Raw genomic sequence first — 20343 nt, forward strand, 5'->3', positions numbered from 1 at the left:
ATGGAAAGAGTCTAAATGTCCATCAACTGACGAATGGATAAAGAAATTGTGGTTTATATACACAATGGAGTACTATGTGGCAATGAGAAAGAATGAAAAATGGCTTTTTGTAGCAACATGGATGGAACTGGAGAGTGTTATGCTAAATGAAATAAATCATACAGAGAAAGACAGATACCATATGTTTTCACTCTTATGTGGATCCTGAGAAACTTAACAGAAGACCATGGGGGAGGGGAAGAAAAAACAGAGGTTAGAGAGGGAGAGAGCCAAAGCATAAGAGACTCTTAAAAACTGAGAACAAACTGAGGGTTGATGGGGGGTGGGAGGGAGGGGAGGGTGGGTGATGGGTATTGATGAGGGCACCTTTTGGGATGATCACTGGGTGTTGTATGGAAACCAATTTGACAATAAATTTCATATTTTAAAAAAAGATGTAATTTTCAATTTAAAAATCACTATTTTTTTCAAAATTTTTCATGTTTATTTTGAGAGAGAGAGAGTGAGAGAGAGAGAGAGAGAGAACGAGCAGAAAAGGGTCAGAGAGATAAGGAGACACAGAATCTAAAGCAGGCTCCAGGCTCTGAGCCGTCAGCATAGAGCTTGACATGGGGCTTGAACTCATAAACCATGAGATCATGACCTGAGCTGAAGTTGAATGCTTATCTGACTGAGCCACCCAGGTGCCCCTAAAAAATCACTTTAATCTGTGTCTTTTGTGTCCATAAGACAGAGCTGAACCTCTTTCACTGGGAACTCAAGATGCCATTCTGTTGTGGTTCCAGCTGCACTAGACTCAGCGTTGTGTGGACATGTCAGGGGTGTCGTATCTGGTGCCTGTGCACCAGTGTCATCTGAATGTCGTGATCTTCCTTGTCTTCCCTGTGCATGCAGACACCTTCAAGGTCTGGCTTCTGCGTCCCCAGTTGCTGTGGCACCACACTCCACTCCTCTTGCTATTCCTCCGTGGAGCTCACTTCACAGCCAGCTGAAAATATGCAAAGCATAACGTGAGCACCTCAGAGCATGGACCCCATCCGCGTTGCCCGGAACAATGCCTGGTCCACGTTAGCTGCTCGGTGAATCTGGTCGAATAAATAAGAGAACTCACTGAAGAAAGGTGATGTCTTATTCATCTCCATATTCCCAAAGATTTACAGCTATAATAATTCTACTGTCTATAGAGAATTTGCTGAATTCCAGACCCTATTCAAAACACTTTATATAGATTTGTCACATTCACAGCCACACTGTGAGGGAGATATGTGTGACAAAGGTTGTGGTCATCTACAACATCAGTCCTTCCTTCTTCCTTTAGTAATAGATCCACCATATCTCAGCTGGAATCCAGAAAAAAATGTTTCCATGGCACAAGAACAGACATTCAGATCAATGGAACAGAAAAGGGAACCCAGAAATGGACCCACAAATGTATGGCCAACTCATCTCTGACAAAGCAGGAGAGAATATCCAATGGAATAAAGACAGTCTCTTCAGCAAGTGGTACTGGGAAAACTGGACAGCGACATGCAGAAGAATGAACCTGGACCACTTTCTTACATCATACACACACAAAAAATGTTTCTCAGCTCTTCCCTTCTCTCCATGATGTCATAGGAGTATGTGCTGGACAAATGTCCATGGAAAAGTTTTAGGTTATGCTTTTTAGGGAAAAGACACTTTCCTGTACTTCCTTCGCTCTCCTTCTCTTCTGGTTGGAATTCAAGCGTGATGACTGGAGCTGGAGCAGCCATCTTGCACCCTGACCTGGAAGCGTCATGCTGAGAATGATATAACAAGATAGGGGAACTCTGACGTTTTGGACTGTCTTATTAATACCAAATAAGTGCTGCTACATTGATGAGAAATTCGTTGTATCCTGTTTAAGCAACTGTTTTAGGCTGAAATCCATTACCTAACCAATATGATGCTGTATTAGTCAGTCATTGCTACAACACTGCTGTGTTACAAGCAATCCAAAAATGTTTTTCAGTGGCTTCAGTAGCACACTTGGTTTTTTTTTTTTTCTGGCTTCTGGATCTATGGTGGTGTTCTGCTTCAGGCTGCAGGGCAGGCTTAGGTCTGTTCTACTTGTCTCTCATCCCAGAACCAGGAGATGTTCTTCTCAAGGCAAATGGCAAGAAGGCAGTGGAAACAGTTAGTGCTTCCCCAGACATCAGCTCAGAACTCTCAATTTGGTCTACATTCCATTAGCCAAAGCCAATTATATGGTGAAGCAAAAGTTGTTGGGAACAGGGAAGTAGTGTTATCTTATTATTACTTTTTAAAGTTTTTATTTAAATTCCAGTTGGTTAACATACAGTGTAATATTAGTTTCAGGTGCACAATCTAGTGACCCAACACTTTCGTACATCACCCGGTGCTCATCACAAGGGCCCTCCTTCTTCCCCATCACCTGTTCAATGCACCCCCACCCACCTCCCTTCTGGTGACCATCAGTGTGCTCTGTTAAAATCAGGAGCGGGCAAAGTGTGTTGTCGCTGAAGAGACCCGGGGTGAGTGGAGGGTTTTGTGCAGCACTGCCTGGACCTCCCTGTTCCGCAGGCAGTAGATGACGGGGCTGCACATGGGTGTGACCACCGTGTAGATGACAGATAGCACCTTGTTGAGGTCTGTGGAACCGATGAGGCGGGGGCGGGAATACATGAAGAGGACCACCCCATAGAAGATGCCCACCACCACCAGGTGGGAGGCACAGGTGGAGAGGGCTCTGCAGCGGGTGACGGCTGATGGCATGTGGAGCACAGCCCTCCCGATGGCCACATAGGAGGCCAGAGCCACTAGCAATGACCCACAGAAGATGACGATAGCAGAGATGAAGTCCACCAGCTCCGTCAGAGCCACATTAGTGCAGGACAGGTTGAGCAGAGGGGAGACATCACAGAAAAAGTGGTTGAGGACATTGGGGCCACAGTAGGACAGACTGGCAATGCATGATGTCTTGGCCACTGAGACCAACAGCCCCCCAAGCCATGAGGACAAGGCTAAGCCCAGGCAGACCTGGGGCCTCATGAGCAGTGGGTAGTGGAGTGGGCGGCAGATGGCCACGTAGCGGTCATAGGCCATGGAGGCCAGGAGGGTGCACTTGGTACTAATGAGAGCTATGAATAAAAAAAGCTGTGTCATGCAGGCTGCGAAGGGCACATGGCATGGACTGGAGCCCAGCCCCACGAGCAGACTGGGCATGGTCACGGACACATAGCACATCTCCAGGCAGCTCAGGTTGCCCAGGAAGAAATACATGGGCTTGTGGAGCTCGATGTGACTGCAGATGAGGTAGATGATGAGCATGTTCTCCAGGAGGGTCAGCAGGTAGAGGGCCAGGAAGATGGCAAACAGGACAATCCTTATGCCCAGCCTTGTGGATAAACCCAACAAGACAAACTCCTGGACTCTGGTCACGTTGCCCAACTCCAGGGGCCTCTCCATCTAAGTGCAAAAGAAGCAGGTTAGAGGAGACTGTGATCCACGCAGGAGTAAAACGGCAAAGAGGAAGAGCATCAGGGGTCCTGAGAGCCAATGTAAGTGCTGTGGGTTGACTGTTGTCAGGAGGACTGGTGAGGTGGGATGTCGCAAAACCGGAAATGGAAAACCTCCACATGTACTTAGTAAATCTGTGACCTTCGGCAATTCAACCCTTATAAGCCTCAGGTATATTTTTTTAAAAAATTAATGTTTATTTTTGAGAGAGAAAGACAGCTAGAGTGGGGGAAAGGCGGGGGGGGGGTGGAGACATAGAATCTGAAACTGAGCCTCAGTTATCTTGTCTGTAAAATGGAGGTAAAAGCTATGATTGTTTTTTTCTTTTCTTTTGATGACTTTAAGTGGTCTGGTCTTTGTCTTTCCTTCCTTCCTTCCTTCCTTCCTTCCTTCCTTCCTTCCTTCCTTCCTTCCTCCCCCTTCCTTCCTTTCTCTCTCTCTCTCTCTCTCTCTCTCTCCCTCCCTCCCTCCCTCCCTCCCTCTCCTTTTTCTCATTCTTGAAAAGTTTCTCAGGATGCAAGGGGTTGTCTCCAATCTTTTAAATAAAGGAAGATTCACAATCCCTTTATTCTGAAAGCATACCTCTTTTAATAGGTTGAACTTCTGGAGGAAATTTGTCACAGCTAATTAGAGAAAAGTGCCATCAATAATGGTTTTTCTAAGAAAGACCAATGAATAATTTCCTTTCTGAATATTTCTAAAAATGACTCCTAGAAAGAGAACACATCCTTTTTTTTTTAAGGAAAAAAAACTATATGTGTTAACACCACATATGTGCCCCTACACTGTGCTGCATGTTTTAAACACATGGAGATCAATTAATTTTCACGACCCTACAAAAATAGCATGATTTTATCCATTCATACACGACTGTACTGAGGCTCATAAGCAGTAAGTAACTTGTCCAGAGAACAGAGTTCTAGAAGTAGGGGTCCTTATGGGGCATCTGGGCGGCTCAGTCGGTTAAGTGTCTGGCTCTTGGTTTCAGCTTAGGTCATGATCTTGTGGTTTCATGAGTTCGAGCTGCACTTCAGGCTCTGTGATGACAGTGTGGAGCCTGCTTGGGATTCTCTCTCTCTCCCTCTCTGTCTCTGCTCCTCCCTCACTTGCGCTGTCTCTGTCTCACTCAAAATAAATAAATAAGCTTTTAAAAATACAAAAAAAAAAAAAAAAGAAGAAGAAGAAGAAGCAGGGGTCCTTTGCCTCTGTTGCTGACTCTGAGGATCCAGTATGATTTTTAGGTCACTGGCATGCATAAAATATGCTATTTGGACTTATTTCTGACTTGCTATTTATCGTATGTATCAAACAGCAACTATATGAGTGTATACTATGTACAAGGGGCCTGAAATCAAACAGCGAACAAAACCAGTGGCCGTAAGCTTTCACAATTTATATTCTTGCTAGTGAGGAATAGAGAAAGCAAACAAGAAGACAAATATAGGGATAAATTTTAGCTAAGAAGAAAGCCAAGAAAGAAGATGGCCAGTAATGTCTGGAGGAACAGGCTGAACACTGAGCTAGAGAGAGAGAGCACTTGAAACAGAATAGGAATAAGCACGTGCAAAACCTTAAGTTGGGAAGGCGTTTAGCATTGCTGAGGAAAACGAGATCCAGAGTGGCCCAGGAGTGCAGAACTGAGGAGGAAGAAAGTCATTTTCTGCCCACAATACCCCATCTCTACCCCGATGCACTCTAAATCTCTCGTGGTGTGCTAGTCTCTGAGTTAAACATCCCAATGAAAAAAATTATGTGTCAGAGATAAACAGAGTAACAGGGTGGGGTGAGGCTTGGGAACATACACATATATATACAAACTTGATTTATCACATAACTTGTATTGAGGATAATCAGGAAGAAGATAGGTCTTTCTATTAATGGTTTTTGGGTAAATTATTTGTGTAGAAAAATAAAAGGAAATTGAAACCATACATCATACCACATGCAGAGAAAATCGATTTCAGGCGAATGAAAACCAAAAGGTGAAGTGCGAATTTCTGAAATTTTAGAAAACAAAATAAAAGTATATCTTTGTGGCCTTGGTGGCAGAGAAAACTATAAGAATATAAGAAAAGAATTCAAAACTTGCCTGCTTTAAAATGTAAAAATCAAAAAATAAATAAATAAAATTAAAAATCTGGGACACCCGGATGGCTTAGTCAGAAGAATGTGTGACTCTTGATCTCGGGGTCGTGAGTTTGAGCCCCGCATTGGGTGTAGAGATTACTTAGATAAGTAAACTTGAAAAAAATGTAAAGTGTAACTATCAAAAGAAAAGCTGATCACCAAAAAAAATTAAAAATCACAAACTGGAAAAATATTCCTGCAATACGTATGGGTGACAAGGAATCCCTATGTAGGATATACAAAGGAATTGGACAGTTAATATGCAAAATAGGTTTTTCCACAGAAATTTGGGGAAAAGGCCTGAATGTATATCTCATGAAAAAATAATTCATCACTGAAAACATGGAAATATGCTAATCTCATTAGTAACAAAGGAAATGAAAATTAATACCCAAATTAGATACCACTTCACATCCGTGGAATTGGCACAAATATAAACTTCTGAAAATATTAAGTTTAATAATGCTAACTTTCACACATGGTCGCTGACAGTCTGAATTGGCATGATCACTTCAGAAAACAATTTGGCATTATGTAGTAAATTTTAAGGTATGACCATGCCCCAGAAATTCTGTGTCCAAGCATATATCCAGAGTAACTAATGTTCACAGCTGCACCGTTTTACTAGAAAAAAAAAAAACTGTAAACATCCCCAGTGTTTAGTGGTAGAATTGATAACTAAATTATGATTTCCTTATACAATGCAATACTATTCTATAAAGAAATGAGTGAATCAGAGCCACATCTAATGTTATGAATAAATCAATTTCAGAAACGTTATATTGAACAAAGAAAGAGAGTTACATGAGTGTGCAGTTATAATTCCATTTACATAAAAGCCAAACTGTGCAAAAAAATGTTAAGAAACATATTGTTTAGGGATACAAAGTCATGTGGCAGATAAAATAGGAGAAAAGTGAGCCCCAAATTCAAGAAACATACTTCCTAGCAGTGAGGAGTGGTGTAGGAAGGGCACACAGGGGCTTCAAAGATCATTTTCTTAAAATGGCTAGTAAGTACAAGGGAGTCATTGCACCTTTATTTTATTTTTTCTATTTTTATTTTAATTCCAGTATAGTTAACATATAGTGATATATTAGTTTCAAGTGTACAATATAGTGATTTGTGTCAGCAGCCCAAGTGTCCATCAACTGACAAATGGATAAAGGAGAGGTGGTGTATGTGTACGTAACGTATATATGTATGTGTGTGTATACATATACACATAATGGAATATTATTCAGCCATAAAAAAGAATGAAATCTTGTCATTTGCAATGACATGGATAGAGCTAGAGAGTATAATGCTGTGTGAAATAAGTCACAGAAATGCACAAAAACAAATGCATCATTATTTTTATACCTATTTCTGGGTTGCATTTTTTGTATCCACTCATTATTTATATAAAAGCCATTTGTTTTATTTTTTAAGTTTATTTACTTATCATTTTGAGAGAGAGAGCATAAGCAAGGAAGAGGCAAAGAGAGACGGAGAGAGAGAGAGAGAGAGAGAGAGAGAGAGAGAATCCTAAGCAGGCTCTGCACCATAAGCACAGAGCCCAATATGGGGCTTGAACTCACAAACTATAAGATTACAACTTGAGCCAAAGTCAGATGCTTAACCACTGAGCAACCCAAGTGCCCCTATAAAAGCTACTGATAAAAACAGTTTCTATGTGTGTTAAAATATATGTATTTACACACAAAAAAACTCAAGTTTATGTATGTTAATTTTAAAAGTAATTTTCTTGCTCCCACAGCGCTCCCTGAGGTAACAATTGGTATCGGTGTCTGAAGGTTCTTTCAGAAATATTGATGGCACATTCTTGCACTTAATGTAGGGGTCCACCCTCTCTCCCTTTAAAAAATGACAAAAATTTCACATGAAGTGTGAGTACTAAGATTTCTTTGAATACAAATATTATGTTCTTTCTCCAATTCTTTAATGCCTTCTCCCTCAATTTCAGCAAAATTTCCCCACTGACCATGCTTAATTCCTAACATGTCCAAATTAAGGAAAAAGGATCATTCCCTCCAAAACTGTTGGTTTAGGCAAAGATAGACGAGGTCATTAAGATACTCCCCTTCAAGTAACAGATAAAAACACCTTGAATAATATGAATGAAATAAATTATTGGTGGTCATTGTTGATGCTATTTTATGATTATGGGGACACAGTTTGGCACAGGAAGGTAGATATGTTTTGGTGAAAACTTCCCTCTTGGTATTTTGGCACAAGCCCTCATTTTTCAGACAAGCACAATGAGGCTCAAAGTTGGTACTTCAAGTTATTTTCAGGCCAACTTCTGTCTAGGGTGGATGTTCTTAGCTCTGAATGGGGTCACCTGGCCTGTTGGGCTGTTCTTGGCCGGGAGTAAGAGCTGAGCCCATTAGAGGTGCTCTCTCTGGTGCTAAAAACGAGTGTCTGTTGCAGTCTCTTGCCATGGGCTTCCTTCCTGTCTATGCTCTGCCTTACCTCTGTCCTGCTTTTTCCTTCCTCTCCTTTTTTTTTTTTAATTTTTAAACGTTTATTTACTATTAAGAGACAGAGAGACACAGAGCATGAGCAGGGGAGGGGTAGAGAGAGAGGGAGACACAGAATCTGAAGCAGGCTCCAGGCTCTGAGCTGTCAGCACAGAGCCTGACGTGGGGCTAGAACTCACAAACCACGAGATCATGAGCCGAAGTCAGTCGCCTAACCACTGAACCACCCAGGCGCCCTGCCCTCCTCTCCTTCTAGCTGCTCCTGTTCTTAACTTCTTCCTGAAGACTTCTTCAGGTTATCTTGCCCTTCTGATAACTTTAGATGCTCTGGAATGTCCTTGATTAACCTGCTGAATAACTCACAAATGCACCTAAAAAGGTACTGGGCTCTCTGGGGATGGTTGCACAAACATTTTGCACCTGAATTGCACCAAGAGCCTGAGATATAGTCAAGGTTGACATGATTTTTGCCCCTGCAGAGGTTATGATGAGCAGTGAGCAAAATTCCTAATCTCTCTAAACCTGAGCTAACTACTACTGAAGATGGTAACAATAGGTCCACGAGGAATAAAAAAGATACTAGCTAAGATGGCTTTCATTTATTGCCTGCTTTCTGTGTCCGGGCAATCTAGATGCAGTAAAATACAGTGCAGCTGGCTTCATACATTTTTACTATTGCCCCAAATAAGGAATATACTCACGTTGTTACCCAATCACAATGGTGCGCACATACACCACATATAGAAATAAAGCAGAAATCTCTCAAAGAAATACTTACCTTTAATCTGTGTGATTCCCTTTCATATTTTCTCTAATGTTCTAGCCATGTGATTTTTTAAGATTTTTTAATGTTTATTTTTGAGAAAAAGAGAGACAGAGTGTGAGCGGGGTAGGGGCAGAGAGAGAGGGAGACACAGAATCTGAAGCAGGCTCCAGGCTCCGAGCTGTCAGCACAGAGCCCGACGCGGGGCTCCAACGCACAAGCTGTGAGATCATGACCTGAGCTGAAGTCGGATGCCCAACCGACTGAGCCACCTAGGTGCCCCTCCAGGTGATTTTTAAAAAGATTTTATTTTTTAAGTATCTCTACACCCAACATGGGGCTCAAACTCACAACCCCGAGATCAAGAGTTGCACACTCCACTGACTGAGTCATCCAGGAGCCCCTATGCCATGTGATCTTTAACGTTAGTACTGACTTAGGGGCGCCTGGGTGGCTCAGTCACTTGAGTGACCGACTTCGGCTCAGGTCACGATCTCACGGTTTGTGAGTTTGCTCCACAGTGGGCTCTGTGCTGACAGCTCGGAACCTGGACCCTGCTTCAGATTCTGTCTCCCTCTCTCTCTGCCCTTCCCCCACTCATGCTCGGTCTCTGTCTCAGAAATAAACATTTAATATTAGTACTGACTTAATACAACTACTTTATAACCCTCAGTTTAAAATATACTGTAATTCACGGGGCATCTGGGTGGCTCAGTCGGTTAAGTGTCTGACTTCGGCTCAGGTCATGCATAATCTCGTGGTTCGTGAGTTCGAGCCCCATGTCAGGCTCTGTGCTGATACCTCGGAACCTGGAGCCTGCTTCAGATTCTGTGTCTCCCTCTCTGCCCCTCCCCTGCTCATGCTCTGTCTCTCTCTCAAAAATAAATAGACATTAAAAAAATTAAAATATATTTCCATTAAGGTTAAGAGAAGGGCTTTGGAATAGACAGACACTGGTTCTAATCCAGGCTCTGCCTCTGACTCAGACAAGGGCTCTGACTTTCTGACCTTTGTGTTGCCTCCAATAGGGACATAACAGCACTGACTTTCTCACATTGTCATGGGAATTAGACCTCAGATAGTCTCCATGGCACCCAGGTAGTGTCTGGCACCCCACAGGTGACTTATAGGAGGGAGAACTTTTCTGGTCTTCTCTTCCCCCCCAGCCCCCTCGCCAAATCAAGTAATCTTGTTTTCTTACCTCTCAGCTAAGGTGACACGGGTCCTGCTTTTTCTTTTCTCAAGGAGACTCTGGGGGCCACAAATATTCAGCTTCTGCCCCTGGACATAAGTGAAGATGCCAGTGATGTGAAGTGTTGGCCAGGAATGTTTGGAAGAAGCTGCCTTTGTCCTGAGCAGTGAGTTCACCCACCTCTCTTCGTTTGGCGCCTCTGTTCTCTCAGCTGCCAATGGTACTCTGTGCTTGCAGCCGGCTGCAAGAGAAGGGCCAGTTTAAATCCGAGAGATGGGCCTTAGGGGGCTGTCCTAATCTCTGTGGGTTTAGAGGGGAAAATGAAGCGAAAGCTTTACATCAGTTGTAGTGAGGCATGGGAAGGAGAGTTCCAAGTCTGTTCTCACACAGTTTGGAGCTCGTAATAGATGCAAGGATTTATGCTGGATACTGGGATTGCAAAAGCGGAATGAGACGTAATTCCTGCTCTCAGGTTGAAACAGACGTTTATACACATTATAGTAGGAGATGAGCAAACTGTGGGTGTTTGGACCAGGGGAACCTGGGGTTTGGAAATACATGCAGGAGAGAGGTCTGAGCTCAGTCTCTCTGAAGTGTTACAAGATCATGTCTCCTTGAAACAAGACAAGAAATAGATGGAACATTCTTCCAGCTCATATGGAAAATTAAAATATCCTTTCCCCACTTCCTGCTGGATATTTTAGCTGCCTGAGTTAACATTTAATGTTGAGAATTCTATGCATGAAGCACATCTTTTCCTCTCTGTGCTGTGGATTACCCACTAAATAGGTCTCTCTGTTCCTGGGATGCCTGATGCAAATTTGGAGGGAGGACAATCAAATTGCATTTTTTTCTTTTCTCCTCTTGTGTGATCAGCTTACATAGATAGATTTATTTATTTATTTTTAAAGGTTTATTTATTTTTGAGAGAGAGAGCAGGGGAGGGGGGGGAGAGAGAGAGAGAGAGAGAGAGAGAGAGAGAGAGAGAGAGAGAGAATCCAAAGCAGAGAGCAGAGAGTTTGATACAGGGCTTGAACCCAGAAATTATGAGATCATGACCTGAGCTGAAGTCACTCAACTGGCTGAGCCACCCAGGTGCCCCTAGATTTGTTTTTAAATTATTTATTTTAAGTAATATCTACACCCAAAGTGGGGCTTGAGCTCATGACCCTGAGATCAAGAGTCACATGCTCCTCTGACTGAACCAGCCAGGTGCCTCCATAGATAGATTTAAAAGGAATGTGCCCAGGGGCGCCTGGGTGACTCAGTCGGTTAAGCATCTGACTTCAGCTCAGGTCATGATCTCACAGTCCATGAGTTCGAGCCCCACATCAGGCGCTGTGCTGACAGCTCAGAGCCTGGAGCCTGCTTTGGATTCAGTGTCTCCTTCTCTCTCTGCCCCACCCCTGCTCATTCTCTGTCTCAAAAATAAACAAAAATATTTTAAAAATTTAAAAGGAATGTGCCCATAATTATAACGTAGCATTCTCTCAGGAACAGTAAAGACTTTAGTCTATAAAATGCTTCAGTCAACAAGCAATACAAGATATTTTTGAGCTAATGACTGACCCATATTCTCTCTAGGATGTTCTCTGTTCCTCCCATCTTTAAAAAAAACTTTTTAATGTTTATTTTTTAGAGAGAGAGAGACAGAGCACGAGCAGGGGCAGGGCAGAGAGAGAGGGAGACACAATCCAAAGTGGGCTCCAGGCTCTGAGCTGTCAGCACAGAGCGTGATGAGGGGCTTAAACTCAGGGACTGCGAGATCATGACCTGAGCCCAAGTCGGAGGCTTAACCGACTGAGTCCCCCAGGTGCCCTGCTCCTCCCATCTTTTAAGGGAACGAAGGCTAAAATACTTTAACGTACTCTTGCTTTAAGTACTTAAGTACTTTAAGTACTTTCCTAGCTTTATCCTATACACACAAATACAACAGTGAACTTTGCACATCTATGCCAATGTCTGTCTTTCTGTCCTTCCCCTCTGAATGAAATCTAACTCATCTCTCAAGCTCATTTTCACCTCCTTAGAGTAGGTGTTACCCACTTTTCCTTTTTCAGACACCAGGAATTAACGCTTTTTTCCCTCTTGACGAAGAAGTGTGTTGAAGATGGCATGCTCCCCAGCAGGTATCTAGGAACTGGATTGAATGTCTGGGCTTTAAACCAAATTTGGAGCTTGAGAATCTGAATTGAAATTCTTGATCTATCATTCAAAGGTTGTGTGACTTTGACCTCCCTGAGCTTCTGTGTCTCCATCTATAAAATGGTGACTGTGATACTCACCAGAAAGAGTTCTCATGAATATTAAATTAATCAATGCACATAAGGTGCCTATTACAATTCCTAGTATGTATTAGGAGCTCAGTAGGTGGTAGCTTTTGCTATCATTGATACACATGGCCTCCACAGTAAAAAACCTGAAACATTGCTGACACAAAGTTTAAAGGTTAAAAGTGCTAAATATGGAGCAACCTAAGAGTCCACTGGTAGAGGAAAGGGTAAGGGTATGTATGTGATACATGCACACAATTGAATGTTATGCAAACATAAAAAAGATGAGAATGTGGGGGAGAGGAGCCAACATGGTGGAACAGCATGGAACTTTTCTTTGCATCTCTCATCCCTTAAATACAGCCAGATCAACACTAAACCATCCTGCACACCTAGAAAACTGATTTGAGGATTAATACACCAATCTGCACAACCTGAACCACAGAATTCAGCAGGTATGCAGCGCTGAGAGGTGAAGTGGGGGAGAGACATTTGGAGAGTGCAGGGAGCTGTTTGTGCTTGTGGAGAGAGGACAGAGATGGGGGCAGAGGTGGAGCGTATGGAAAGCATCCCCCTTACCCAAAGCAGTTGGAGAGAAAAGAAAATGTATGCAAGGGACTGAACAAAAAAGGGAGAAAGGAGAAGGAGAGGGTTTAAATTACATTAAACTCTGTAAACAGGGGGAGCACAGAGTCCAACACTCCGCAGCTGCATACCTGGTGGAGCTCTGATGGGAGGGGCGAATCCCCGGGAGCAGAAACTGAGGTCCTCAGGCCACAAAGGAGGCGGTTCCCCTGCTGGGAGGACTCCCCACGGGCAAACGTCCCAGCGGATCCTGGAGAACAACCACATTCGCTGGTGCTGGGACAAGGCCGTTGGCGGGTGAAGCCTGGCGCCAGATGTGAGTTGTGATTTTCCAGAATCCCTGAAACGCCGCTGCTACACGCCCGCGTGAACTTTTTCTGGGGCGGGCTGGCACCCAGCCGCAGTCTCTGGGCGTTGGCAGCAGCACAGTCTCGAGAATGTTCCTGGGGGTGGCCGGCACCAGCCAGTGCTCGGTGAGACCCTCCCGCAGAAGGTCTGAGTGGAACAAAGCCACAGTCCCTCAGAAGTGAGGGGTTGGGAAACACAGCTGCTTCTGAGATAAAACTCAGGAGGGAGGTGCTGCCTGGCAGTCTGACGGCTTGGTCACGGACATTGTGGAAGCGGGGGGTGGACGGAAGCTGGACACAGAGGATGAGTGCACGATTGCTGGTCAGAGAGAACAGAACTCTGATACTACTGACCACACAGCTGGGTGATGCCATTTTCGCCCCTCCCGCGCATGCGCACACACACCTACATGCGCCACAACATCCACCCCAGTAAGCTAAGCAGTGCCATCTAATGGAGAACAAAGCCTTTACACTAAGCCCCGCCCAACGGGGCCAACCTCTCTCTTCAGGAACCCAAGTCTCTCCACCTGCTTGTTTTACCGACAATAAAGCACTGCATAGTTTGACTCCCAGGGGAAAACGAAGTAATTTCACTTGTATTTCAGTCTGTTTGCTGGTCCCTTTATTCACTTTTCTTTTTTTTTCTCTTTTCTTTTCTTTTTCTTGAATAAAGAAAGAGAAAAAAATTTATTTCTATTTTCAATTTTTATTAAAAATGTTTTTCTTTAATTTTTTAATACTATATTTTTACTATTTTGTAAATTTTTCAAATTCCATTTTACTTCCATCGTTTCATTTTATTCTATTTCTTTGTATTCATTTTTTCAAATTATCAAATGTTTTCCTTTTTTCTTCCCTTTTTTCTCTATTCTAACAAGCTCCTTTCAACAACCAGACCAAAACACACCTAAGATCTAGCATCATTTATTTGATCTTGTGTGTGTGTGTGTTGTTTTTAATTTTAAGTTTATTTTTACCTTATTAATTCCTTTTTTTCCTTCAAAATGATGAAACGAAGGAATTCACCCCAAAAGAAAGAGCAGGAAGAAACGGCAGCCAGGGACTTGATCAACACAGATACAAGAAAGATGTCTGAGCCAGAATTTAGAATCATGATAATAAGAATACTAGCTGGGATTGAAAATAGATTAGAATCCCTTTCTGCAGAGATAAAGTCAAGTCGGGATGAAACAAAAAACTCTATAACTGAGCTGCAATCTTGAATGGGTGCTTCAGTGGCAAGGATGGATGAGGCAGAGCAGCGAATCAGTGATATAGAGGACAAAATTATGGGGAATAATGAAGCAGAAAAAAAGAGGGAGACTAAGGCAAAAGAGCACAGTTTAAGAATTAGAGAAATCAGTGACTCATTACAAAGGAACAGCATCAGAATCATAAGGGTCCCAGAAAATGAAGAGAGAGAAAAAGGGGTACAAGGGTTATGTGATCAAATCATAGTGGAAAACTTTCCTAACTTGGGGAAAGACACAGACATCAAAATCCAAGAAGCACAGAGGACTCCCTTTAGACTCAACAAAGCCCGACCATCAACAAGGCATATCATAGTCAAATTCACAAAATACTCAGTTGAGGAAAGAATCATGAAAGCAGCAAGGGAAAAAAGTCCTTAACCTAAAAGGGAAGACAGATCAGGTTTGCAGCAGACCTTTCACAGAAACGAGACAGGCCAGAAAGGAGTGGCAGGATATATTCAATGTGCTGAATTGGAAGAATATGCAGCCAAGAATTCTTTACCCAGCAAGGCTGTCATTCAAAATAGAAGGAGAGATTAAAAGTTTCCCAGACCAACAAAAATTAAAAGAGTTCATGACCACTAAACCAGCTCTGCAAGAAATTTTGAGGGGCACTTTCTCAGGGGAGAAAAGATGGGGAAAAAAAATTACTGAAAGCAACAAAGGCTAGAAAGGATCAGAGAATACCACCAGAAATTCCAACTGTCCAAGAAACATAATGGCAATAAACTCTTATCTTTCAGCACTCACTCTAAACATCAATGGACTAAATGTTCCAATCAAAAGACATAGGGTAACAGAATGTATAAGAAGACAAGATCCATCTCTATGCTGTTTACAAGAGACCCACTTTAGACCTAAAGACACCTATCATGCTAATGGTCAACAAAAGAAAGCCAGAGTAGCCATACTTATATCAGACAATCTAGACTTTAAAATAAAGATTGTAACAAGAGATGAAGAAGGGCATTATCATAATAAGGAGGTCTATCCATCAAGAAGACCTAACAATTGTAAACATTTATGTGCCAAATGTGGAAGCACCCAAATATGTAAATCAATTAATCACAAACATAAAGAAATTCATTGATAATAATACCATAATAGTAGGGGACTTCAACACCCCACTTACAGCAATGTATAGATCATCTAAATAGAAAATCCACAAGGAAACAATGGCTTTGAATGACACTCTGGACCAGATGGACTTAACAAATATATTCAGAACATTTCATCCTAAAGCAGTGGAATATACATTCTTCTCCAGTACACATGGAACATTCTCCAGAATAGATCACATGGTGGGACACAAATCAGCCCTCAACAAGTACAAGAAGATTGAGATCATACCATGCATATTTTCAGACTTCAACGCTATAAAATTCAAAATCAACCACATGAAAAAAATTAGAAAGATAACAAATATTGGAGACTAAAGAACATCCTAATAAAGAAAGAATGGACTAACAAGAGGAAATTAAAAAGTTCATGGAAGCCAATGAAAATGATAACACCACAGCCCAAAACCTCTGGGATGCAGCAAAGGTAGTCATAAGAGTGAAGTATATAGCAATCCAGGCTTTCCTAAAGGAGGAAGAAAGTTCTCAGATACACAACCTAATTTTATGCCTTAAAGAGCTGGAAAAAGAACAGCAAATAAAACCCAAAACCAGCAGAAGACAGGAAATAAAGATTAGATCAAAAATCAATGCTATCAAAACCTAAAAAACAGTAGAACAGATCAATGAAACCAGAAGCTGGTTCTTTTTTTTTTTAACGCTTATTTATTTTTGAGACAGAGAGAGACAGAGCATGAATGGGGGAGTGGCAGAGAGAGAGGGAGACACAGAATTGGAAGCAGGCTCCAGGCTCCGAGCCATCAGCCCAGAGCCCGACGCGGGGCTTGAACTCACAGACCGCGAGATCGTGACCTGAGTCGAAGTCGGACGCTTAACCGACTGAGCCACCCAGCCGTCCCCAGAAGCCGGTTCTTTGAAAGAATTAATAAAATCAATAAACCCCTAGCCAGTTTGATCAAAAAGCAAAAGGAAAGGACCGAAATAAATAAAATCAAGAATGAGAGAGGAGAGATCACAACCAACACAGCAGAAATAAAAACAGTAATAAGAGAATATTATGAGCAATTATATGCTAACAAAATGGGCAATCTGGAAGAAACGGACAAATTCCTAGAAACATATAAACTACCAAAACTGAAACAGGAAGAAATAGAAAATTTGAACAGACCCATAATCAGTAAGGATATTGAATTAGTAAGCAAAAATCTCCCAAAAAAACAAGAGTCCAGGGCCAGATGTCTTTCCAGGGTGATTCTCCCAAACATTTAAAGAAGGGTTAGCACCTATTCTCTATAAGCTATTCCAAAAAAATAGAAATGGAAGCAAAACTTCCAAACTCTTTATATGAAGCCAGTATTACCATGATTCCAAAAGAGACAAAGACCCCAGTAAAAAGTAGAACTGCAGACCAATTTCCCTGATGAACATGGACACAAAAGTCCTCAACAAGATACTAGCCAACTGGATCCAACAAGACATTAAAAAAATTATTCACCACGACCAAGTGGGATTTATACCTGGGATGCAAGGCTGGTTCAATATCCACAAAACAATCAATGTGATATCTCACATCAATAAAAGAAAGGACAAGAACCACATGATCCTCTCAATAGATTCAGAGAAAGCATTTGACAAAATATAGCATCCTTTCTTGATAAAAACCCTCAAGAAAGTACGGATAGAAGGATCATACCTCAAGATCATAAAAGCCATATAGGAAAGACCCACTGCTAATATCATCCTCAATGGGGAAAAACTGAGAACTTTCCCTGTAAGGTCAGTAACAGGACAGGGATGTCCACTCTCACCACTGTTATTCAACATAGTATTGGAAGTCTTAGCCTCAGCAATCAGACAACACAAAGAAATAAAAGGCATCCACATTGGCCAGGTGGAGCCCAAACTTTCATTTTTCACAGATGATGTGATACTCTACATGGAAAACCCAAAAGATTCCACCAAAAACTGCTAGAACTGATTCATGAATTCAGCAAAGTTGCAGACTATAAAATCAATGCACAGAAATCGGCTGCATTCCTATACACCAATAACGAAGCAACAGAAAGAGAAATCAAGACATCGATCCCATTTACAATTGCACCAAAAACCATAAAATACCTAGGAATAAATCTAACCAAAGAGGTGAAAAGTCTATATGCTGAAAACTATAGGAAGCTAAAGAAATTGAAGAAGACACAAAAATAATGGAAAAATATTTCGAGCTTCTGGATAGGAAGAACAGATATTGTTAAAATGTCAATATTACCCAAAGAAATCTACATATTCAATGCAATCCCTATCAAAATAACACCAGCATTCTTCACAGAGATAGAATCAACAATCCTAAAATTTGTATGGAACCAGAAAAGACCCCAAATAGCCAAAGCAATCTTGAAAAAAAAAAAACCAAAGCGGGGGCATCACAATCGGACTTCAAGCTATACTACAAAGCTGTAATCATCAAGACAGTACGGTACTGGCACAAAAACAGACACTCAGATCAATGCAACAGAATAGAGAACCCAGAAATGGACCCACAAACAGATGGCCAACTCATCTTTGACAAAGCAGGAAAGAATATCCAATGGAATAAAGACAGTCTCTTCAGCAAATGGGGTTGGGAATATTGGTCAGCGATATGCAGAAAAATGAACCTGGACCACTTTCTTTCACCATACAGAAAAATAAACTCAAATGGATGAAAGACCTAACTGTAAGACAGGAAGTCATCAACATCCTAGAGGAGAAAGCAGGCAAAAACCTCTTTGACCTCAGCTGCAGCAACTTCTTTCTCAACATGTCTCCAGAGGCAAGGGAAATAAAAGCAAAAATGAACTATTGGGACCTCATAACAATAAAAAAGATTCTGCACAGTGAAAGAATCAATCAGCAAAGCTAAAGGGAAACTGATAGAATGTGAGAAGATATTTGCAAACCACATATTAGATAAAGGGTTAGTATCCAAAATCTATAGAGAACTTATACCAAACTCAACACCCAAAAAAACAAATAATCCAGTGAAGAAATGGGCAAAAGACATGAATAGACACTTCTCCAAAGAAGACATCCAGATGGCCAACCGACACATGAAAAAATGCTCAACATCACTCATCATCAGGGAAATACAAATCAAAACCACATGGAGATACCACCTCACACTGTCAGAATGGCTAACATTAACAACTCAGGCAACAACGGATGTTGGCAAGGATGCGGAGAAAAAGGATCTCTTTTGCACTGCTGGTCGGAATGCAAGCTGGTGCAGCCACTCTGGAAGACAGTATGGAGGTTCCTCAAAAAATTAAAAATAGAACTACCCTACAACCCAGCAGTTGCACTACTAAGTATTTACCCAAGGGTTACAGGTGTGCTGTTTCGAAGGGACACATGCACGCCAATGTTTATAGCAGCACTATCAACAATAGCCAAATAATGGAAAGAGCCACAATGTTCCTTGACAGATGAATAGATAAAGAAGATGTGGTACACACACACACACACACACACACACACACACACACACACACACAATGGAGTATTACTTGACAATCAAAAAGAATGAAATCTTGCCATTTGCAACTATATGGATGGAACTAGAGGGTATTATGCTAAGCAAAATTAGTCAGTCAGAGAAAGACAAATATCATATGACTTCACTCATATAAGGGCTTTAAGAGACAAAACAGATGAACATAAGGGATGGAGAACAAAACATGGGGGGGTTGTGGGAGGTGGGATGAGCTAAATGGGTAAGGGGCATTAAGGAATCTACTCCTGAAATCATTGTTGTACCCTATGCTAACTAACTTGGATATACATTTTTTAAAAAAGAGAGAAGTTTATATCTCTCTCAAATAAAATACAATAAGATCCTTCTATTTTGTAGCCCACTTGGCATAGTTTCCATTGTCAAATTCACCTCTTGTTCCAAATGGCTACTCCAGTTCCAGCCACCTTGTCTCCCCCTCCCCACCTTTTCAGTAAAGAGGGGTAAGAAAAAAGAAAGAGAAAGACATACCTTCACCCAAAAGAACGCTTAAAATTTTTCATTAAGATCTTAAAATTTTTTACCACAAGAAAAAACCTTTTTATAACTATGTATGGTGGTGTATATTAACTAGACTTATTGTGGTGATTATTTCACAACATATACAAATATCAAACCATTATGTTGTACAGCTGAAACTAACACAATGTTATATGTCAACTATATCTAAGTTAAAAAAAAAGAAAAAGAAAATGTATCTATAAAAAAAAGATGAGATTGTGTCTTTCAAGACAACATAGATGGACTTGGAAGGGGTTATATCAAGTGAAAATAGTCAGAGAAAGAAAAATACCGTAAGATTTCACCCTTATGTGGAATCTAAAAAATAAAAATAAATAAATAAACAAACAAAAATCAGAATCAGACCTGCAAACACAAAGAGCAAATTGATCGTTGCTAGAAGGGTGGGGAATGGGCTAAATGGTTGAAGGGGAGAGGGAGGCACAGACTTCCAGTTATGGAACAAGTAAGTCATGGGGATGATAGGTATAACGAAATGTGGTCAACGATATTAGATAAGGTTGTATGGTGGGGCGCCTAGGTGGCTCAGTCGGTTAAGCGTCCGACTTCAGCTCAGGTCATGATCTCACCGTTTGTGAGTTCGAACTCCACGTTGGGCTCTGTGCTGACAGCTGGGAGCCTGGAGCCTGCTTCCGATTCTGTGTCTCCCTCTCTCTCTTCCCCTCCTC

General features: G+C 41.6%; 2 protein-coding genes across 2 annotated transcripts; both read right to left on the reverse strand.

Moving 5' to 3' along the window:
• Positions 1 to 557: 557 nt before the first annotated feature.
• Positions 558 to 13898, reverse strand: LOC113593370 (uncharacterized). Its single transcript, XM_053210705.1, has 3 exons — positions 13056 to 13898; positions 10076 to 10307; positions 558 to 988 (listed from the first exon to the last, which is right to left on the reverse strand). The coding sequence occupies exons 1-2, from the start codon at positions 13644 to 13646 to the stop codon at positions 10239 to 10241; spliced, it is 660 nt and encodes a 219-aa protein (XP_053066680.1). The 5' UTR covers positions 13647 to 13898; the 3' UTR covers positions 558 to 988; positions 10076 to 10238.
• Positions 2383 to 3498, reverse strand: LOC113593364 (olfactory receptor 5-like). The gene has a single exon (XM_027037509.2). It carries the CDS (start codon positions 3448 to 3450, stop codon positions 2476 to 2478), a length of 975 nt encoding a protein of 324 aa, XP_026893310.1. The 5' UTR covers positions 3451 to 3498; the 3' UTR covers positions 2383 to 2475.
• Positions 13899 to 20343: the final 6445 nt, after the last annotated feature.

The sequence above is a fragment of the Acinonyx jubatus genome, chromosome E2 (assembly GCF_027475565.1).
Source record: "Acinonyx jubatus isolate Ajub_Pintada_27869175 chromosome E2, VMU_Ajub_asm_v1.0, whole genome shotgun sequence".
Taxonomy (NCBI): Eukaryota; Metazoa; Chordata; class Mammalia; order Carnivora; family Felidae; genus Acinonyx; species Acinonyx jubatus.